The sequence below is a fragment of the Elephantulus edwardii genome, unplaced genomic scaffold, assembly GCF_000299155.1.
Source record: "Elephantulus edwardii isolate Elephantulus edwardi_28Jun2011 unplaced genomic scaffold, EleEdw1.0 scaffold00047, whole genome shotgun sequence".
Taxonomy (NCBI): Eukaryota; Metazoa; Chordata; class Mammalia; order Macroscelidea; family Macroscelididae; genus Elephantulus; species Elephantulus edwardii.
Genome location: NW_006399797.1, coordinates 9,582,988 through 9,603,151, shown reverse-complemented (window position 1 = coordinate 9,603,151; position 20,164 = coordinate 9,582,988). Strand labels below are relative to the sequence as shown.

Sequence of the window (20,164 nt, the reverse complement as noted above, 5' to 3'; positions counted from 1 at the left end):
AAAAAAAAAAAAAAAGAAAGAAAACAGAATTAATTTAAAAACCATAGAGAAAAAGGAATGACTATCATCTAAATTCCTATTATTAATCAAAACTGTCACATAAACCCAGGATAAATTTCTTAGTTCCAGTAAATATTTTAAAAATAAGTTTCATAAAGTTACACTTTATTATTTAAAGAATAAGCTTAAATTTTTATCCTTTCCAGTTTATTGTCTTAAATGGGTTTCTAGATACTTACTAATTCCTACTTCACCTTATGGTACTATTTTCTATGTTAATATTTTCATATTAACATTATAAAAACATCTGTAACATCTTAGTACAGACGTATGGATATGAATTACATAGCAATTATTACATCAATAAATTCTTAACCTCAGCATTTAGTGAAATATAGACAAAAATAATATAATGCAATGTATCATCTCTTTCATAATCATCTTACTTACCTAAGCAAAGCAACAACAACCTGTGGGTTACAGTAATAAGAGCACGTCGAAAACGACACCAGAAAGACATCTGTGGTCGTGTAGACTGTAAAAATTGCACATCTGTTATATTTGCTAATTCTTCCTCAGGGTCATATCCAACACACCTATTTAAAAATTAAAAGAGAACTTAAAAGCAAACTCACATAAGAGTACACAATGATCAACATAAAAATCAAATTCTTTACCTTATACCAGCATCTTTTCCATTTTCTAAAATCCACTGCAATGAGGTGTTGAATATGCCTTCATATTCAGGACCCAATTCCTAACAACAACAACAACAACAACAAAAAGAGAATAATTCATATTTAAAAAAAGAAAAAAATGAACAAGAGTTTGATATGATGTACAAACATCTATTTGTTGTTAGAGACTGTACAGAAATCTCTGACTTCAGAGTGTTCAGGAGAACAAAATGCTGCTGTCTGATCCTGTATCAACTTCACAATCTCTGCTGTGTTTAAATCCACTGCTGTAGCCACTGTGTCAGTTCCCCTTATTGTAATGATCATACTAACATTTTAATTACATAATGTACAAAAACTCATTATAAAATAGAGAAAAAAACCACAGAGAAGAAAATAGAGGAAAAAGTCACTATTCTTGCCATTTTTTAAAATATAAAAATAAGCTATTATAAAACAGAACACCATAAGTATTCTGGTAAGTTAGCCACTTTTTAGTGAAACGCTATTTTTAAATGGAAGAAGATAATTATTTGGATTAGGTGTTTTTATAGACATTTTATTGACAAGCGAATGAAGTAAGCTCGCCAATTTGGGGAAAGTTTGTCAATGATAAAAATCAGGCTTTCAAGTGAAAAGCAGAATTTTGAGAGCGTTCATCCAACATTGTGAGCTTGATAGTTTCTTGGTACTTGGTGAATTTTCCAATGTGAATGGTAGGTATAAGGTAACTTACTAGTGTCATATTAGGATATGCATTGTGCTGATTAAATAAAAGTCAGGTAAATTAAAAAAAAAAAAAAAGTCATGTAAATAAGTGTTCTTATTTGCCATTGAGTTTGCATGGGACTTTGAGTTTCATATTGACTCTATGTACAATAGCTCTGAACTCCGCTCTATCCTGAGCCAATCTGTCTCTGACATGCCTACCTTCATTACTCCAGTTACTGTGTTCATCTACTACATTTGGGGTATTCCTCTCATGTGCCGTCCCTCTATTCTTCCATGAACCTTCCTAAAAGATTATCCAAAAATGACTGGAATAGCACATCAGCAGAGAACTACCAGAAGTCCAGGCTGGGTTTAGAAGGGGTCCTGGTACTAGGGATATTGTTGCTAATGTTAGATGGATCTTAGCTGAGAGCAGGGAATACCAGAGGAATGTCTATCTGTGTTTCATTGCTTATGCAAAGGCGTTTGAATGTGTGGATCATAACAAACTGTGGCTGACTCTCAGAAGAATGGGAATCCCAGAACACTTAATCGTGGTAATGAGAAACCTATACTTGAACCAAGAGGCAGTCATCAAAACAGAGCAGGGCAAGACTGCATGGTTCAAAATTGGGAAGGGCGTACGCCAGAGATGTGTCCTGTCTCCCATACCTTTTCAACTTGTATACAGAACAGATTATCCAGGGGGCTGGGCTCTATTAGGAGAAATGTGGGGTCAAGATTGGTGGACGATTTATCAACAATCTGCGATATGCAGATGACACAACCCTGTTGCTGAAACTGAGGATGCCCTGAAGTGCTTGCTGCAGAGGGTCAAGGACGGCAGCCTTCAATATGGATTGAGGCTCATTGTAAAGAAGACAAAGATTCTCACCACTGGACCAATTGGCAGAATCAGGATGGATGGTGAAGAGACTGAGATTGTTCACAGCTTTAGTTTGCTTGGCTCCACGGTCAACACTCTTGGCACCAGTAGTCAGGAAATTAAAAGACATATTGCAATGGGAAAGTCTGCTGTTAGGGACCTCTCCAAAGTACTCAAGAGTAACGGTATCTCTCCTAGAGACTAAGGTGCATCTGATACAGGCCGTGGTCTTTGCTATCACTTGTTATGCGTCAGAGAGTTGGACAATGACTAAGGAGGATAGAAGGTGAATTGATGCCTTTGTGCTGTGGTGCTGGAGAAGAGTACTGAGGGTACCACAGACTGCTAAGAAAACAAACAGATTCATCCCGGAAAGGGTTAAACCGGGTGGCTCCTTGGAGGCAAGGATTCTGAGGCTTTGCCTAACATACTTTGGACATGTTGTAAGGAGGGACCGGTCCTTGGAGAGGGACATCATGCTTGGTAGGGTGGAGGGACAGCGCAGGAGGGGAAGGCCCTCTATGAGGTGGATTGATTCAGTGACTGGGGTAATCGGGATGGGTGTGTCAGAGACAGTGGGAATGGCACAGGACAGAGTTGTATATAGGGTCGCTATGAGTCGCAAGCGACTCAATGGCACATAACAACATCAACAACAACATAGTAACACATTGTGTATATACACACCCACATACCTATCATTTCTCCTAACGTAACTTATTTCCAAAATAACTGGCCTAAATTGTGTATTTTATTACCATACCAAATACAATATACATAACATTTCAAAGTACAAAGACACTCTTTCATTTAAAAGACAAACCTCATTAAATGAAGGAATAAAAGTTTAGTAAGGAGGAGATAAAAATACTAGCACAAGAAAGAAATACCAAGTATTAAAAACCTACTTTAGAACATACAGAAATACAAAAGAGAGTTTACAGGGTCATAGGATCTCTAACTTCCTGGTTAATAAATATTGTGGGTAATTATGAGGTAATATATGCTATACATCAGATGCTACTTTAAAAATAATTGGAATGCACTTAGAACAAAAAGTGTTTGGGAAGAAAAGGCAACTTTAAAAAAAGAGAAAGAAAACTAAATCCAAGCCCCCTCAAGAGGAGAAAATCATCAACTGTACAGTATCTGAAGATACTCCATCAAGAATCCAGCGAATGAATTACAGCATGGTTAATACTTTAGATTTCACTTTCTGAGGAAGTGAGCAGATTTCCTTACATAGAATCCTTTTAACTATTAAACTAATGACTTGAATAATTAAAAAAAATAAATTGAAATAAAACCAGAGGAATAAATGTAATCCTAAGTATAAATGTAAACGATTCATTGAGAACTTGATCCTTAACCTCTAGGAATAATGATAAAAACACGGTCGTTACAATCAGTCACCATGGGATCAGATCGTGGCTCCAGCACAGTTGTTGTTGTTGTTGTTATGTGCCATCGAGTCATTTGCGACTCATAGCGACCCTATGTACAACAGCCCTAAACCCTGCTCTATCCTGTGCCAATCGCGTTGCCTCTGACATACTCATCCCGATTACCCCAGTGACTGAATCAATCCACCTCATAGAGGGTCTTCCCCTCCTGCGCTGTCCCTCTACTCTACCCAGCATGATGTCCCTCTGTAAAGACCTGTCTCTCCTTACAACATGTCCAAAGTATGTCAGGTGAAGCCCCAGAATCCTTGCCTCCAAGGAGTAGCCTGGTTTAACCCTCTCTAGGATGAATCTGTTTGTTTTCTTGGCAGTCCATGGTACATTCAATACTCTTCTACAGCACCACAGCTCAAAGGCATCAATTCTCCCTCTGTCCTCCCTAGTCATTGTCCAACTCTCTGATGCATAACAAGTGATTGCAAAGACCATGGCCTGTATCAGGCACACCTTCGTCTCCAGAGAGACACCGTTGCTCTTGAGTCCTTTAGAGAGGTCCCTAACCGCAGACTTTCCCATCGCAATACGTTTTTTTATTTCCTGGCTGCTGGTGCCAAGAGTGTTGACCGTGGAGCCGAGCAAACTGAAGCTGTGAACAATCTCAATCTCTTCGCCATCCATCCTGATGCTGCCGATTGGTCCAGTGGTGAGAATCTTTGTCTTCTTGACATTGAGCCTCAGTCCATACTGAAGGTTGCAGTCCTTGACCCTCTGCAGTAAGTGCATGAGGTCCATCACAGTAGGGACAAAAAAAAAAATATGTCACCTCTATAGAGGCATCTACTTTGACTATCTCAGATGCTAATCCTTCATTTATGACCAGTCCCCTGTCTATTCAACAGCAGCAGAGTTATGAACTCAGTCCTACCTAAAAGGTAAGCAGAACAGAATAATAAGAAAGAACAGCAAGTAAATAGTTTGGTTCTATTCTCAGTTCAATCATTTACTAGCTAAGCTAATGACCCTCTGAACTCCTATAAACTGGGTCTGATACCATTTACCTTGCTGAATCATTCTGAAATTAAAAGGGGAAACTCTAGAAGTACTTAGATAAATGGTAGTTTTATATTGTAATTGTCATTATATTTTCACTTCATTTCACTGCTCAGAGCCCTATTTTTCTATTTTTTGTTAACAGTGATTAGTAAATCTGGTTATAAAAGTCTAGCCAGTCTTTTAAGTATACAAATTTGCTTATATTCTTTCCATAAATTTTAACCACTCACTGTGTAAGAGTTACAAAGATATTGAAAGATACATAAAAACTTAACTATTCATTACTCATTGCTGCACTAGAAAATTATCACACTATGAGCCCACCGTATTTAATGCAAATCACTTGTGTTTCTGTAAAAACCTAATGCTATGCATTTCCTAAATAACCCACTAGAGGGAGCCTGGAGCTTTAAAAAAATCTAAAGTTTCAAATACAAAGATGCATATAAAATAAAGGGGGAAAAGGTAAGACTTAGAAAAAAGGTTTAAATTAATTTGAAAGAGAAAGAAAAATAAAAATAAGAGATTAATTTAAAGACTTATGCATGAAAACAAATTCTAAACATTTGCTTACGGTGCTCTAGGGGGCTAGTTATAGGATATTGTGCTACCAGCCAAAAGGTTGCCCATCTCCTACTATCTGAACTCATCTGCGGCTCTGAGAAGAAAGATGAGCAGCCTCCTGTTGACATTTACAGCCTGGGAAATCTAGTAGAAGACTGCAACAAGTCAGAATCAATTCAAAGGCAGTGTGTGAGTTGAATGTTTAAGATAAGGCTGGTGGTGTAGTGCATTATGTGCTGTGCTATGAATTGAACAGTTAATGGATGGAACTCACCAACAGCTCTGAGGGACAGAGATGGGCAGTCTCCTCCCATGAAGACTTATTAGCCTCCGAAACCCAGTGAAGGGCTACTATGAGTCAGAATTCACTCTATTGCTGTAGGTTTGGTTTTGGTCTGGTGCATGCTAAAGAGCCTGTGTAGTTCACTGGTTAAAGTGTTAAACTCCTAAGCCAAAGGTCAGTGGTTAGAACCCATCAGCAGTCCTTACAGGAGAATGCTATCTATGACAGTCTACATTTACAAAGACTGTATAGCCTTGGAAACTCAATGGGACAATTCTATCCTGTAAATGTCACAATCAACTCAAAAGCAGTGAGTTCACATTGGTTTCCAGATGTGTTAGAAGTTGGGGAAAATACCTTACATCTGCCAGAGCTTGACACATTCTGTGGAGCATTTAATCTGAAACCATGTACAAATAAATAGACTACTACTCTCTCTGTAAGCAAGAAAAGCCTGTAACATACACATTATCAACAATGTCTGATACAAGCCTTGACAGTTTAATCTATATTTATCTTGTTGTTGTTAGGTGTCATCGAGTACAAGTCAACAAAAGATCTGAACTCAGTTCTATCCTGTGCCATCCTCACACTTCCTGATACACAAGAGGCAACTGTGGCAGTAACTTTGTCCATCACCTGGCTGAAGGTCTTCCTCTCCTTTACTGACCTTTACCCTTCCCAGAATCCTTGTCCTTCTCCAAGTAATAACCCCTCCTAGCAACATGTCCAAAGTATGTGAAGTGAAGCCCCATCATTGCTGCCTCCAAAGAGCAGTCTGGATGCACCCTCTCCAACTCATATCTGTTTGCTTTCTTGTTTCCTGTCCATGGGGTGTTTAGTGCTCTTCTCCAAAACCACAGCTCAAAGACATCAATTGTTTTTTTGTTATCCTTATTCACTATCCAACTCTCGGATACATAGCAAGTCATCAGAAAGACTATGGCCTGAATCAGACACACCTTACCTTAGTTCTCAAACTGACATGATGTTAGTTTGAGGACTATAATATCACGTGCAAGCAAAAGATGGCTGAAGATTATTCAAAAACAGCTGGAACAGTACATAGATAGGGAACTGCCAGAAGTTTAAGCAGGATATAGAAGAGGCCATGGCACCAGGGACATCATTGCTGATGTCAGATCCTGGCGCAAAGTAAAGAATACCAGAGAATGTCTGTTTATTTACTATGTAAATGTACTGGACTGCATGGATCATAACAAATTGTGGCTGACATTGAGAAGAATAGTAGTCCCAGAGGACTTAATTGTGCTCATGCAGAACCTATACCTGGACCAGGAGGCTGTTGAAATTACAGTTAAGGTAATGGCAACTCATAGAGCAGGTTTTACAATGTTTCAAAATCTGAAAATTAGACTCTAAAATGAAAGACTAACACACACAAATGAACACAAATCAACATAAATTTAACTATATAAGAAAGGTATTAATACTTCTAAGTATTCTATGGAATACAATTTATTCTAGAATATTTTATAAAAATATACCAAAACATTTGGTTAACAACAACAAAAAGCAAAACCCAATCCAAATCCAAAATATAATTCTAAGGAAAATATACGGAAGCCCTTTAAATATTGTTTGAAGTACGTTTAGGCAGCTGCGAGCTCAATTCATGTGTACACTAATTATTATATAAAAGAAAGGCTATGCATGGGTGTTTCAAGTAAATTAACTCCTTCACTGCTAATCTTTAGTAGAATTAATCTCTTACAGCCTACTGACATTCCTGGCTTAAATCCAATTTGTGACAAACCTGAGTTCTTTTCTCCTACCTCATCAAATTAGATCTAAATTCCTATTCCATCACTGCTACATAAGAAACTCTGTCTCTTACTAAAATATCTTAACCTTCTTAAATTTGTTTTCCATCTAAAAGTTGTTGTTAGATGTTACCTACTCGAGTACAATTCATCACAGCAACCCTATGAACAGAAAGAACCCTGTCTTAATCCTGTTCCACTGTCATCATGACTGGCATACATGAGCCCACTGCTGCAGTCACTATGTCAACCCATCTGATTGAGGGTCTTCTCTTTTGGCAACTCTTCACCTTTCTCAAAAAAACAGCCTCTCCTAGTATATGACCAAAGTATGTGAGATGAAGCTGTTATCTTTTGCCTCCAAAGGAGAATTCTGGCTGCAGCTTCTCCAAGAATTATCTGTCTGTTCTTTTGGCAGTCCAAAGGATAGTCAGATAAGTCAGTCACCTCCAACACCACAGCTCAAAGGCATCAATTCTTCTGTCATCCTTATTCATTGTCTAGCATTCAGAGCACTGCAAGTGATTGGGAAAAAAACATGGCCTGAATCAGGCACACTTTAATCTTCAAGATGAAGTTTTGCTCTCCAGTAATTTAGAGAGATCCCTGACTGCAGACTTCCCAATGCAGTATGTCTCCTGCTCTCCTAACTGCTGGTAGCAAGAGTATTGACTGTGGATCCAAAAGATGAAGTCATTGACAATTTCAATCTTTTCTCCACTTACCTATCCAAAGCTCTCTGGTGGCCTAGTGTTAAGAAGCTGCACTGTAATCTCAAGACACATGGTTCAAATCCAGCAGCAGCTTCTCAAAGGAGTAGGATGGGCAATCTCTCCTACTATGCAATTTACTGATTCTTAAAACCTGTTGGAGGGTCAGCTATGGGTCAATTCTGACTCAGCACATAGCCAGTAATGAGAATTTTTGTTTTATTGACATTGAAATGTAACCCATCCATATTGAAGGCTGTAGTCTTTGATCTTTTGCAGCATGTGCTTCAAGTCTTCCTCACTTTCAGCAAGCAATGTTGTGTCATCTGTATAATGCAGGTTGTTGACGAGTCTTCCTCTGATACTGAGGCCCTATTCTTCACAGAGTTCAGCTACCTTTTAGTGTAATTCTAAGACTTAAAAAACCCCATAAAACTACTGATATTTTTAAATGTTGCTGTTGTGTACCATCAAATTGGAACCAACCCATATTGGAACCTCCGGCAGGTTTTCAGAGGCACTTATGCATGGAAGGAGTATGCCCATTCTTCTCCTGTGGAGCAGCTGGTAGATTTGAACTGCATGCCTTTGGGATTGTAACAAAGCTTCTTGCCACTAGGTCAAAAGTGGAATGGTATTAACGTTTGTTAAAGGTTTAGGAAACTTAAGGGAATACCTGGCCAGTGTCTGATAATTGCTGTTAGGTGCCAGTTGACTGCAACTCAAAACCACCTCTTGTGATGGAATAAAATTGTTCCACAGGCTTTTCTAGACTGTAATCCATAACAATCTCTGCCTCTTACTCCACTCAAGCTTACCACTGCTCAGATCCTATTTTTCTCTCAATACCTATTTTCATCTCTCTAGTCCTTCGAGGAGTGGCATCCACTTCCATAATAGCTTGCCTCCAGAAACCCTACGAACCTGGAGAGAAGATGAAAGGCACCCAAGCATCGAGGACTCTCCTTCATAGGGTTGCTATGAGTCGCCTGCAACTCGACGGCACTTAACAAGTCCTTCAAATATCAGTAGTTTGTTTTTTTAAGTCTCCGAATTACTATGAAATGTAGCTGAACTGCAGTGCAATCCTAAAGGTACATGGTTTGAATCCACCAGCTTCTCTGTGGGAGAAAGATGGGCAATTGCCCCTTGTGTGATTAACAGCCATTGAAAACTCACTGGAGGGTCAGCTATACATCGGTTTCGACTGGATGGTACACAACAACAAGAACACACATACCAGTAAAACTCCAAAATACTATCTTTTAGCTTGCACCCTTTCCTATGTTTTATCATATGCCCACTTTTGCTTCTTCAATCCAATCCATCTTTTTTCCCCTCATCTCCATACTCCATCTAGTAATTCTTACTATTAACGTTGTGTGCTCTGAATATAATCCCTTCTTGATCATGATCACTTGGATCCTGATCTTTTTTGCTATCCAATCTAGCTAGATTATCCACACATACGGCTGCATCAATATGTTGTCATTTACGTTAAAATTTAAAATGAAGCAAGCAAAATTACTGACAAACTCTATAGCATCTCATCAGAGATCTCTAGAAGAGTGATGCTGATTTAATTAATTAGGAAAGGCTAGAGACAGATAAACAAAATTGACTGGGAAAGGCTTCATGGAAGACACATAGACAATCATCTGTAGTAAAAGATCAGAGTGTAGAAAAGACTATGGGGCAGTTCTACTCTGTCACATGAGGGGACTTCTTGTTGCAATCAACTGGATGCCATCTAATAACAGTAATAATCTTGTGGTTTACCTAGGCACTAGCTAAGAACTCCCTTAAATCTCCCAAAAACTTTAATCTACTTTCAAATAGAGTAGCATATTCAGAAAGGTCAAGGAATTTACCAAGATACTATGCAGCAATGACAGAATTTTAATTCAGGCCTATTTTCTACATTATTTTGTCATACCATCTTGTGAATAAAAAATAAGTTAAAAATTCAATCCATTTTCCTTTTTAGAAAGTCTATCGTGAGATACTGTCACCAAAATCTTGCAAAAAGCCTTAGAACAAATACCATACTCCTAATTTAAGAGGGAGGGAAGGGAATATGAAGTTTGTACTACATGGCACATATGACAATGAACCCATGCCAATTTCATTTGTATTTGTTAAATACTCGTATCTTTATGAAATTATCATAGTTAGATTGAAATAAAGCTCTCTATTACGGTTTTCAAAAATCTACATTTCCCGTTTTAAAGTCAGAACAAAACTTGTTCATGTTTAACTTTCCACTGTATTTTATTGCTATCCAGTTTCCCAAAGATTACTTAAACAATAGTTTAGCAAATGCATCAGCATAGTCTCTTAGTATCTGGAGTTAAAATTAATGGCATAATAATAAATGACATAAGTTAGATGCTTACTTGTCTTCTTACAAGCTATTCAACTTTCTCAACTGGTACTCTTATCAATATTACTTGTACCCTTTCTATACTAATACATATTCTCTCATAGAGAATGTTCTAAAACAAAACGTAGTGAACAGTTTTGTTTTCCCTATCTATATACAAACACTAATAATAGGCCCAAGTTTTAACAATACAATTAAAGTGATTCATTGTATGATACTTTGGACATAAGTTATAATGATTTATATAAACTTGAAGAATATAACTATTAAAACTCTAATTTCACTGCTTACTTTTAAATATGCAGCAGCCTCTTGGACAGAAAGTGTTCTCTGACTAGAACTGCCACATTCATGATCTCCTGGAAAGAGTTAACATATCATTAGTTTTGAATCATTATTATATAAAGCAGAAAAAACTCAATGTGATAATTAAAAATATTTTACAAATTATACAACTACATTTTATATAGGGCGTTCTGGTGATCTAGTGGTAGAAGAGTTGCTCTTCAAATGAGATTTGAATCCATAGCTGCTTTGTTAACATCATGAATTTCAAAAATAACCCTTAACTCTCTGTGGACTAGTTCCAAGAAGGACTGCATCAATATGACATTGTTCCTTCCCTGACTTGAATATAACACACATCGTATATTATTGTCTTTTTTTATTGATTTACTGCTGTCAGTAGATTCCAATTACATAATGACCCTTCACTGGTTTTCCAAGGCTGTAAAACTTCACAGGAGGAGGTTGCTCATCTTTCTCTCATGGAGCAGATGGTAGAGTCACATACTGAACTTTCAGTCAGCAGTGCAATATGCCACTAGAGCTCCCTTCTGATTACATGTTGTTATGTATCACTAAGTCAGAACCAATTCATAGTTACACTCCAGAGGGTTTTCAGAGGCAGTTAACTACAAGAGAAGAGGCCGCCCATCTTTCTCTCTCACAGAAGCTGATGGGATTCAAATTGCTTGCCCTTGGGCTGCAGGGCAACTGCCCTTGCCCAGTGCAGCTCCTTATCACTAGGTCACCAGAGCGCCTCTCTATATGTAATTTAGTAGAGAGACATTTTCTAGACATTTTTGTTAAGCAGTTTATAAAATCTTTTATCATGAAAATACTTGTTAAAATATCTGGCAAATTCTTCTATTAAAAACTATCTTCTTATCAGTTTTAAGTAGATTTTTAATGGTTGTAGTTATAAAAGGAAACCACACCTAAATAGGTGAACAAGTCTTTAAATTTTATTATGTGCACTCTGAGGGATTTAGATTCCATATATCCAGAAGAGATCTGGGCAAATTTCAGCCCATGGCTAAATTTGATCTGCCTCTAGTTTTTATAGAAATTTTACTGGAATAACAAAACTATGCTCTATGGTTGCTTAACTACCCTAATGGGAGAGTCAGTCATGACAGAGACAATTTTACCTACAAGGTCTAAGATTATCTGTATCTTTACAGAAAAGTATAGTAAATCCCTTCTTTAGAAGAATTCTATATATATATAAAAGTTCCCCCAAAACATGGAGCCCTGGACCACGTTTTACAAGTCACAGCATCAGACTTGCTAGCTACAGCAGATACTTTCAGTTTAAGGTAGTACAGCATACCAAAGAAATGCCATTATCTTGAAACATATGAAAATGACTGTCCAATCCATATAAACCAAATAAACCCACTATCAAGTTGGCTTGGGCTCACATAAACCCTCTAACTGGGTTCCCAAGGCTGTTAATCTTTAAGAAACTGTCAATTTTCTCTCAGGGAGCAGATTTAAAAGGTCAATATTTTGGATAACAGCCTAAGACATTACACATTATGTCACAGGATTCAAAATCAGTACAAAAAGCAATTTTAAAAACATATACAGAATCAGAAACCTAAAAAACTGACTGGAATTAAGGACCTTCCCATCAAAAAGAAATAAAAATATTGGTGAAAGAATAGGTAGAAAACTGTCAGGATACTAACCGTCCCAATTCAACAAGTTCAATTTTTTCCTATTAGATTTCTACCTATAATCTGAATCTGGTTTCTACAAAGGAATCTGTGGTGTACAAAAATTCAGAAAACTGTGTTTTTTCATGTGTTATAAGTGACTATAAGAAAGGAATTTAAAATATTTTATTACAAGCAATAAATGACCTAAAAATAATCTCCCCAGAATTAGAAAGTAAAACATTTGCATCTGTTACGACTTAGAGATGTTACAGTTGGTCCCAATATACTCATAAAAAATTATTCTAATTACAGAAATGTTGAGATCTGAGAGCTCTCAAGAACAGTCTTAGGGGAGCTCTGGTGGCCTAGTGGTAAGGAGCTGCAACTACAATCCCAGAGGCGCACGGTTCGAATCCACCAGATGCTCTGCCGGGGAAGGAGGAACAATCTCCTCCTGTACCAGTCAGATCTGATTTGACGGTACACTCACACACACAAAAATAATAAAATAAATTAAAAAAAAAAAAAAAAGAACAGTCTTAACTAAAAGCAAAATATAAGGGAAAGGAAAGGGGTGGCGGGGAACTGTAGAAGAGTATGTTTGCTTTATCTAGAGATGACAAATATACAACCACCAGAAAATACATACTAAATAAAATAGATATATTTATTCCAGGACTGAGTTCATGCATTACCTATCCAATTCAACTGATATTTAAGCTCTCAAAATTTTATGTCATTAATGCAGCCAAAAAATTTTGATTGGCTTTTCAGGTTATACACTGTGTGTGTAGAAATTACATATATAAGACAGAAAGGAAAGGCCTAGATTTAAAAAAAAAAATAAATATATATATATATATATATATATATATATATATATATATTTCAAACTAACATACCATTTAAGTAATAAAAACTTATACAACGGACTTAGGAAAAATTATTTCTATAGTCAGAGCACCCTATATATTCAAATTGATTTTCAAAAGATATTTAGAAATGTTAAACTAAAAATATTAAAACAATTACCTGCAAGTTGTGCCAATCGATCATGAAGCTTATACAATGTGTTCATCATAAGATTTTTTTCATATTCCTAGAAGAAAAAGTATTAGAAACTAAGGCTAAGAAAAAATGCAATTGAAATTATTTTAAAAAATGTTAAGCTCTTAGAATTTACAAAATGAAAAAGGAAAATACATATTCAAACCATAGTAACTATATTTAAAGAAACAATATATGAATCTAAATTATCACTCAATTCAGATCTTTCCTCTAGCCATGCACCCTTCTGAATATTTGTTCTTAGGAAAGACTATTTTCTTTAAGGTAACCCTTCATGTTATTTTGGGTTGTGATTTTTAAAATCTGACATAAACCAACTAAAAAACAAGGAAATTATACATGTTAACATATCCTCAACCACTCCTGTGTTCCCAAAGTGCCTTTATATAAACATAGGAACCACTGTTGTTATGTGCCATTGAGCCGTTTGCGACTCACAGTAACACTATGTACAAGAGCCCTAAACTCTGCTCTATCCTGTGTCAACTTTACTGTCTCTGACACATCTACCCCTCCCCTTTAGAGGGAACAAATATTAAATATCTATCATAAGTTAAAAACTGTTACCCACAGAGAGACCTGTGAACATGACGATCCATATTCTCAAGGGCAGCTGTTTATTTATCAAAGGTTACACTGAAGTTGCAAACAAGGTATAATGTAAATAGAGACGAGGGAGAAAAAGAAAAGACTTATTTACAGAAAATAAAAACAACCCAAAAACATTTGAGTAGGGCAAAAGAAACAGCCTAAAAATGAGCAAGGCATGGAAGTACTGATTATTTTTCATATAACCAATAGTCTAGTCTGACTCAACAAAATACTCAATGACTTGATGTCAACTGCCCAGGAGCCCTGGATGACAAAACTAGGTTTAGGTTTGTTCTGAAAATTGAGAAAGAAAGTAGAAAGACTTGGGCATCAGAAACATTTCTCTACCCATAATGTTTAGGTTAACACAGAAGGACAAAAAATTGTATATAAAGAATCCAGAGGCAATTATTACAATGGTATAACCTAAGTATCTTACCACGTAATCTAAAACAATTACACTTCCAATTTACAAGCAATTCCAATTTAGAGGAGACTTTATAAAGAGTAACATAATCTCCTCTCATTTGATTTATGGCCTAGGAAATCCTCTGCAGGATCAGCTATGAGTTAGTTCAACTCAACCGCAGTGTGTTTTATAAATAATAATGAAATCTGGTGATGCAAGGTATTGTGAAGAGGTTTAAAAAGTGGTTTGAATCCACCAACCATTGCTGGAGGAATAAAGGCAGGCTTTTCTCATAAAAATTTACAAGCTCAAAAGCCTAATGGAGAATCACAATGAGTCAAAATCAACCTGAAAGCGATGGGTATACAAGGAATATGTGATCAGTGATGGTACAGTGAGTGCATAACGTGTCAGGTTGCTAAAAAGTCTGTATGCTTGCCACTTAGAAGCACAATCATTTCACTTTTTCCAAGATGTTCTTTTGACAGTCCATTTGATACTCAGTACTTTTCTCCAACACCACAACTCAAAGGCATTGATTCTTTTTTTTTTTTTTTTGCATTCCTTATTCACTGTTCAATTTTCAGGCGCATAGTTGTTATGTTGTTATGTGCCACTGAGTCACCTGCGACTCATAGCGACCCTATGTACAACAGCCCTAAACCCTGCTCTATCCTGTGCCGATCTCACTGCCTGACAAACCCATCCAGATTACCCCAGTCACTGAATCAATCCACCTCACAGAGGGTCTTCCCCTTCTGCACCGTCCCTCCACCCTCCCAAGCATGATGTCTCTCTCTAAGGACCTGTCTCTCCTTATAACATGTCCAAAGTATGTCAAACGAAGCCTCAGAATCCTTGCCTCTAAGGAGCAGCCTGGTTTAACCCTCTCTAGGATAAATCTGTTGGTTTTCTTGGCAGTCCAGGGTACATTCAATACTCTTCTTGAGCACCACAGCTCAAAGGCATCAATTCTCCTTCTATCCTCCCTAGTCATTGTCCAACTCTCTGATGCATAACAAGTGATTGCAAAGACAATAACCTGTATCAGACGCATCTTAGTCTCCAGAGTGACACCACTGCTCTTCAGTACTTTGGAGAGGTCCCTAACAACAGACTTTCCCATCGCAGTAAGTTTTTTTGATTTCCTGGCTACTGGTGCCAAGAGTGATGACCGTGGAGCCAAGCTGACTAAAGTTGTTAACAATCTCACTCTCTTCACCATCCATCCTGATGCTGCCAATTGGTCCAGGGGTGAGAATCTTTGTCTTCTTGACATTGAGCCTCAGTCCATACTGAAGGCTGCAGTCCTTGACCCTCTGCAGCAAGCATTTCAGGGCATCCTCAGTTTCAGCAACAGGGTTGTGTCATCTGCATAACGCAGATTGTTAATAGATCTTCCACCAATCTTGACCCCACACTTCTCCTCACAGAGCCCAGCCTCTCGGATAATCTGTTCTGCATACAGGTTGAAAAGGTATGGAGGTAGGACACATCCCTGGCGTATGCCTTTCCCAATTTTGAACCATGCAGTGTTTCCTTGCTCTGTTCTGACGACTGCCTCTTGGTCCAAGTATAGGTTTTGCATTAGAACGATCAAGTGTTCTGGGATTCCCATTCTTCTGAGAGTCAGCCACAGTTTGTTATGATCCACACAGTCAAACGCCTTTGAAAATACCATGGCTTGGGTCAAGAGCACTTTCATCTTTAAACTAACATACTTGTGCTCTTTATCACTTTAAAGAGGTCCTTGACAACAGCTTTTCACAATGTAACTTGTCTCTTGATTTTAACTGCTTGCAACCATGGGTGTTAATTGTGAATCCAAGTAAAATTCAATAGGTGACAACTCCTGTCTTTTCTTCATCTATCATGATGATGATTGATGCCTACTGGGGTCCAGTGTTGAGTGTTTTTTCCTTCTTGATTTTGAGATATAATAAATATTGAAGGATGTAATCTTTGATCTTCCATAAGTGTTTTTATTTTTTTGTAAGCAAGTACGTGTCAGCTGTGTAATGCAGATAGTTTGTAAGTCTTCCTTCAATAATGCCACATTCTTCTTCATACAGTCCAGCATACAGATTGAATAGGCATAGAGCAACGATATAACCCTGATGCACGCCTTTCCTGATTTTAAACCATGCATTGTTCCCTTGTTCTGTTGGGTCACCTGTTTCTTGGGGGATGTACAGTTTTCTTATGAGCACAATTAAGTGTTCCGAAATTTCTATTCTTAGCAATGTTAGCCATAATTTATTATGATCCACACAGTCAAATGTCTTTGCTTAGTCAATAAAACAAAAGTACACATCTTTCTGGTGTTTTCTGCTTCCAGTCAAGATCCATTTGAGATGAGCAATAATAACCACCCAAGCAATTACCTCTTCTCCCCCCCCCTTTTATTATTATTAATTTTACTGAAAGTTTACAGAGACTTTGGATTTCCCTTCATTCATTGTTGTAGTTTTCTCCTGCAATAACCTCTGAATCCAGCTTGAATGTCTGGCAGTTCTTTGTCAAGGCATTACATTGCTCCAGTCATTTTTAAATAATTTTCAGCAATACTTTACTTTCATAAGATAGAAATAATATTGTTCAATAATTTTCACACTGCTAAATCATCTCCGTCCCCCATCCCCTGTTCCCCCACCCCTCCCCACCTGAATAGGAACAAATATGGATCTCTTTTAGCTGACTGGCCAGATTCAGATAGCTATCTTTGTAATTCTATGGCATGGACAGGTGAACACACCCAGGGCATATGCACAGCTTTCCTGAAATATCTTAAAATTGGTATTTAATAATTTTCTGGGGCTTTATTCTTTCCCTGATAATTTTAATGCAGACTGGACTTCTCCCTTCAGTACTACTTGCTACTTTCCTGAAATTCTTTAGTGTTGACCAACCTTTTTTGGCACAGTAACTGTGTATTCTTTTCCTCTTCTTGTGATGCTTCCTGCATTATTCAAGATTTCGCCCAAAGAATTCTTAAATATTGCAATTTGAGGCTTGAATTTGTTCTTCAGTTCTTTCAGAGAAATGCTGAATGTGTTCTTCCCTTTTGATTTTCTACCTTTAGCTCTTTGCACCTTGTTATAATACTTTGCACTGTCTTCTTGAGCTGTCTTTTGAAAATTTTCTGTCCTCTCCTACTTCAGCTCCTTCACCTTGTTTTGGTGAACTCCTTTCCAGAGTATTTTCCCACATCCATTTCAATCTGTTTCTTTCTTCTCTATAATGAGCATTTCTACCTTCTTCTTGGATGATGTCCTTAATGCCATCTCACAAGTCTTCTAATCTTCAATCATTAGTATTCAATGCATAAAATCTATTCCTGAGATGGCTTTAAAATTCACCTGGGATAGACTAATTCATATTTTGGTTCTCGTGGCCTTGTTTTAATTTTCTTGTGTATTGCTGTGAGCTGGAAAATATCTCATTAGTATGTCAAATACCAGAAGGATCATCCATAGTGAACAGATAACTTTTGTTTTCTTGATTTGAAGCTTCAATCCATATTGAAGATTGTAGTGCTGGGTGCATCAAGTAAACTAGGACACACAATAATCCCATGAACAACAGATCTGAACTGTGCCCTACTCATGATCTCTATCATGCTTAAGCTCATAGTGGCAGTCAGTGTTAATACATCTTGCCAACAGTCTTCTTTTGCTGATTCTCTACTTTTCCCAATATGATGTCTCTTCTCCAAAAACTTGTTCCTCCTGAAAATATGTCCAAAGTAAACAAGACAAAATTTCACCATTCTTTTTGCCTCTAAGGAACACTCAGATTACATTTCATTCAAGATAGATTCAATACTCTTCACCAACAATATACTTCAAAGGCATTGATTCTCCTTCTGTCATCTTTTATTCATTGTCTAATTTTTTTTTTTTCTAGAGGATAGAAAGCAATTGAGACTACCACGGCTCAGATTAAGCTCTGGTGATCTAGTGAGTAAGGAGCTATACTGCTAATCCACATGTATGAACTCACCAGTTGTTCCTCCAATCTCCTCCTATGTAATTTACTGCCTCTGAAAATCCACTGGTGGGTAAGGTATGGGTTGGTTCTAACTTAACAGTACATAAAAATTTATAATATGGCTTGGATCTTAGTCTTTAAACAAATATCCTTGCTCTTAAGAATTCAGAAGAGCTCTTTAACAGTGGATTTCCCCAATACAACACATTTTTTAATTTCTTGACTGTGCTGCTACCATGAGAGTTTACTGTGGATCCAAGGAAAAGGAAATCATTAACTTAAATTTTTTCTCCCTCTATTATGATGTCACTGGTCCAATGGTAATATTGAGATGTGGCCCATATTAAATGCTGCTCTTCTCAGTAATTGCTTCAATTCTTCTTCACTTTCTGCAAGCAAGGTGTGAAAAACAAAAAACACCAATATAATAGTTGATGCCACTGGTATGTGTGTCTAATTTTTTGCAGCTTTTCGGTTATTTGGAAGCTTGAGAAAAAGTCTTTATGTGTATGCAATGCAGAGAGACAAAGTATACACAGTTTTAATCACCGATACAAACAAACAAAACAAAACCCCTCAAATTCATTGCTGTGGTGTCAGATCTGACTCAGAGCTGATCCAAGGCCGTAAATTGCACCAAAGATTGCCCATTTCACTCCTTGATAGCCACTGAGGGATTCAAACTTCCAGAGATGTGGCCTTCAGATTAACAAAGTGTCTCCCTACAGATGATGCCACCAGGGGTCCTTTCTGACACTAGGGGTAAGGTACCTCATTAAAGCCTCCAAGCTCCTACCACTGGAATCTGGTTTGTATGAGCTTATTGACAAGACCTCAGTACCTTATTCATTCAAGTGGACCACCTGCTTTCCAATTCCTGCTTTTTTCACTAAATTATAAAATCAGCGTTTGAATCAAGCCGATCTTTTAATTTTTATATAAACTTCAAAATTCAAACGGCAAAATTCAGAAGTCAAATAAATATTGCCTGGGCTAGGATCTGAGACTGAAAGTTATGTATTTGTGATACAGTAAACTATAAAATGGTTATAAATAACTATTTTCATCATAACGGGATGTGCAAGAGTTCCACAGAAAGTCTGTGGACTTGATACATAAAAGCAAGGTGAATCTGATTAAACTCTGGAATTTTTTTTTTTAGTTTGTCTAATCTCTTATCTGGAAAAGTGCTCAGTTTCCTTCTTGTTTTGTATATTCTGATAACATTCAATCCCAACTCTCCTTTCAAGAACAAAACTGTGGCACGTGGCCTCTGTGATCTTTAATGAGCATACAACTGAGGACCAAAACTTTCTATTTCACATACATTAACATTCCACAAAATAAGCAGAATAAAACCTAGCCAGATATAACTGAATCACAAGCTGTAGGAGATAATATAGAGACAAAATATTCTCATACAAAAATGTAAGCACACAAAACTCACACTAGATGGGAAGGAGTGGGGAGGAAACTGTGTATCAATGAATGAATGAATGAAAACACTTTTCTGTAAACTTTCACTAAATTATCAATTTAAAACAAAAGAGGAAAAAAACCCTCACACTTAGAAGTTTCACCAAAAGTTTTTGTTTCCAATAGTCATTTATTTTAAATGGCCTCCTTATATTAAAAGGTCCTCAAGTATCAGCCAAACTATCGACTAAATTACAGTCTAAATTAACTACTGGTTTCCTCAATTATCC

At 37.2% G+C, this 20,164-nt stretch overlaps 1 protein-coding gene across 1 annotated transcript in view; it reads right to left on the bottom strand.

Annotated features, from left to right (window-relative positions):
- The window catches only part of LEMD3 (LEM domain containing 3), a 110,806-nt gene that overhangs the window by 18,242 nt on the left and 72,400 nt on the right, over positions 1–20,164 (bottom strand). Inside the window, exons 3-6 of the mRNA XM_006886061.1 lie at positions 13,433–13,499; positions 10,746–10,813; positions 678–757; positions 451–596 (exon numbers count right to left, since the gene is read on the bottom strand). Coding sequence (XP_006886123.1) covers positions 451–596; positions 678–757; positions 10,746–10,813; positions 13,433–13,499 — 361 coding nt within the window. The remainder of the gene's footprint in view (positions 1–450; positions 597–677; positions 758–10,745; positions 10,814–13,432; positions 13,500–20,164) is intronic.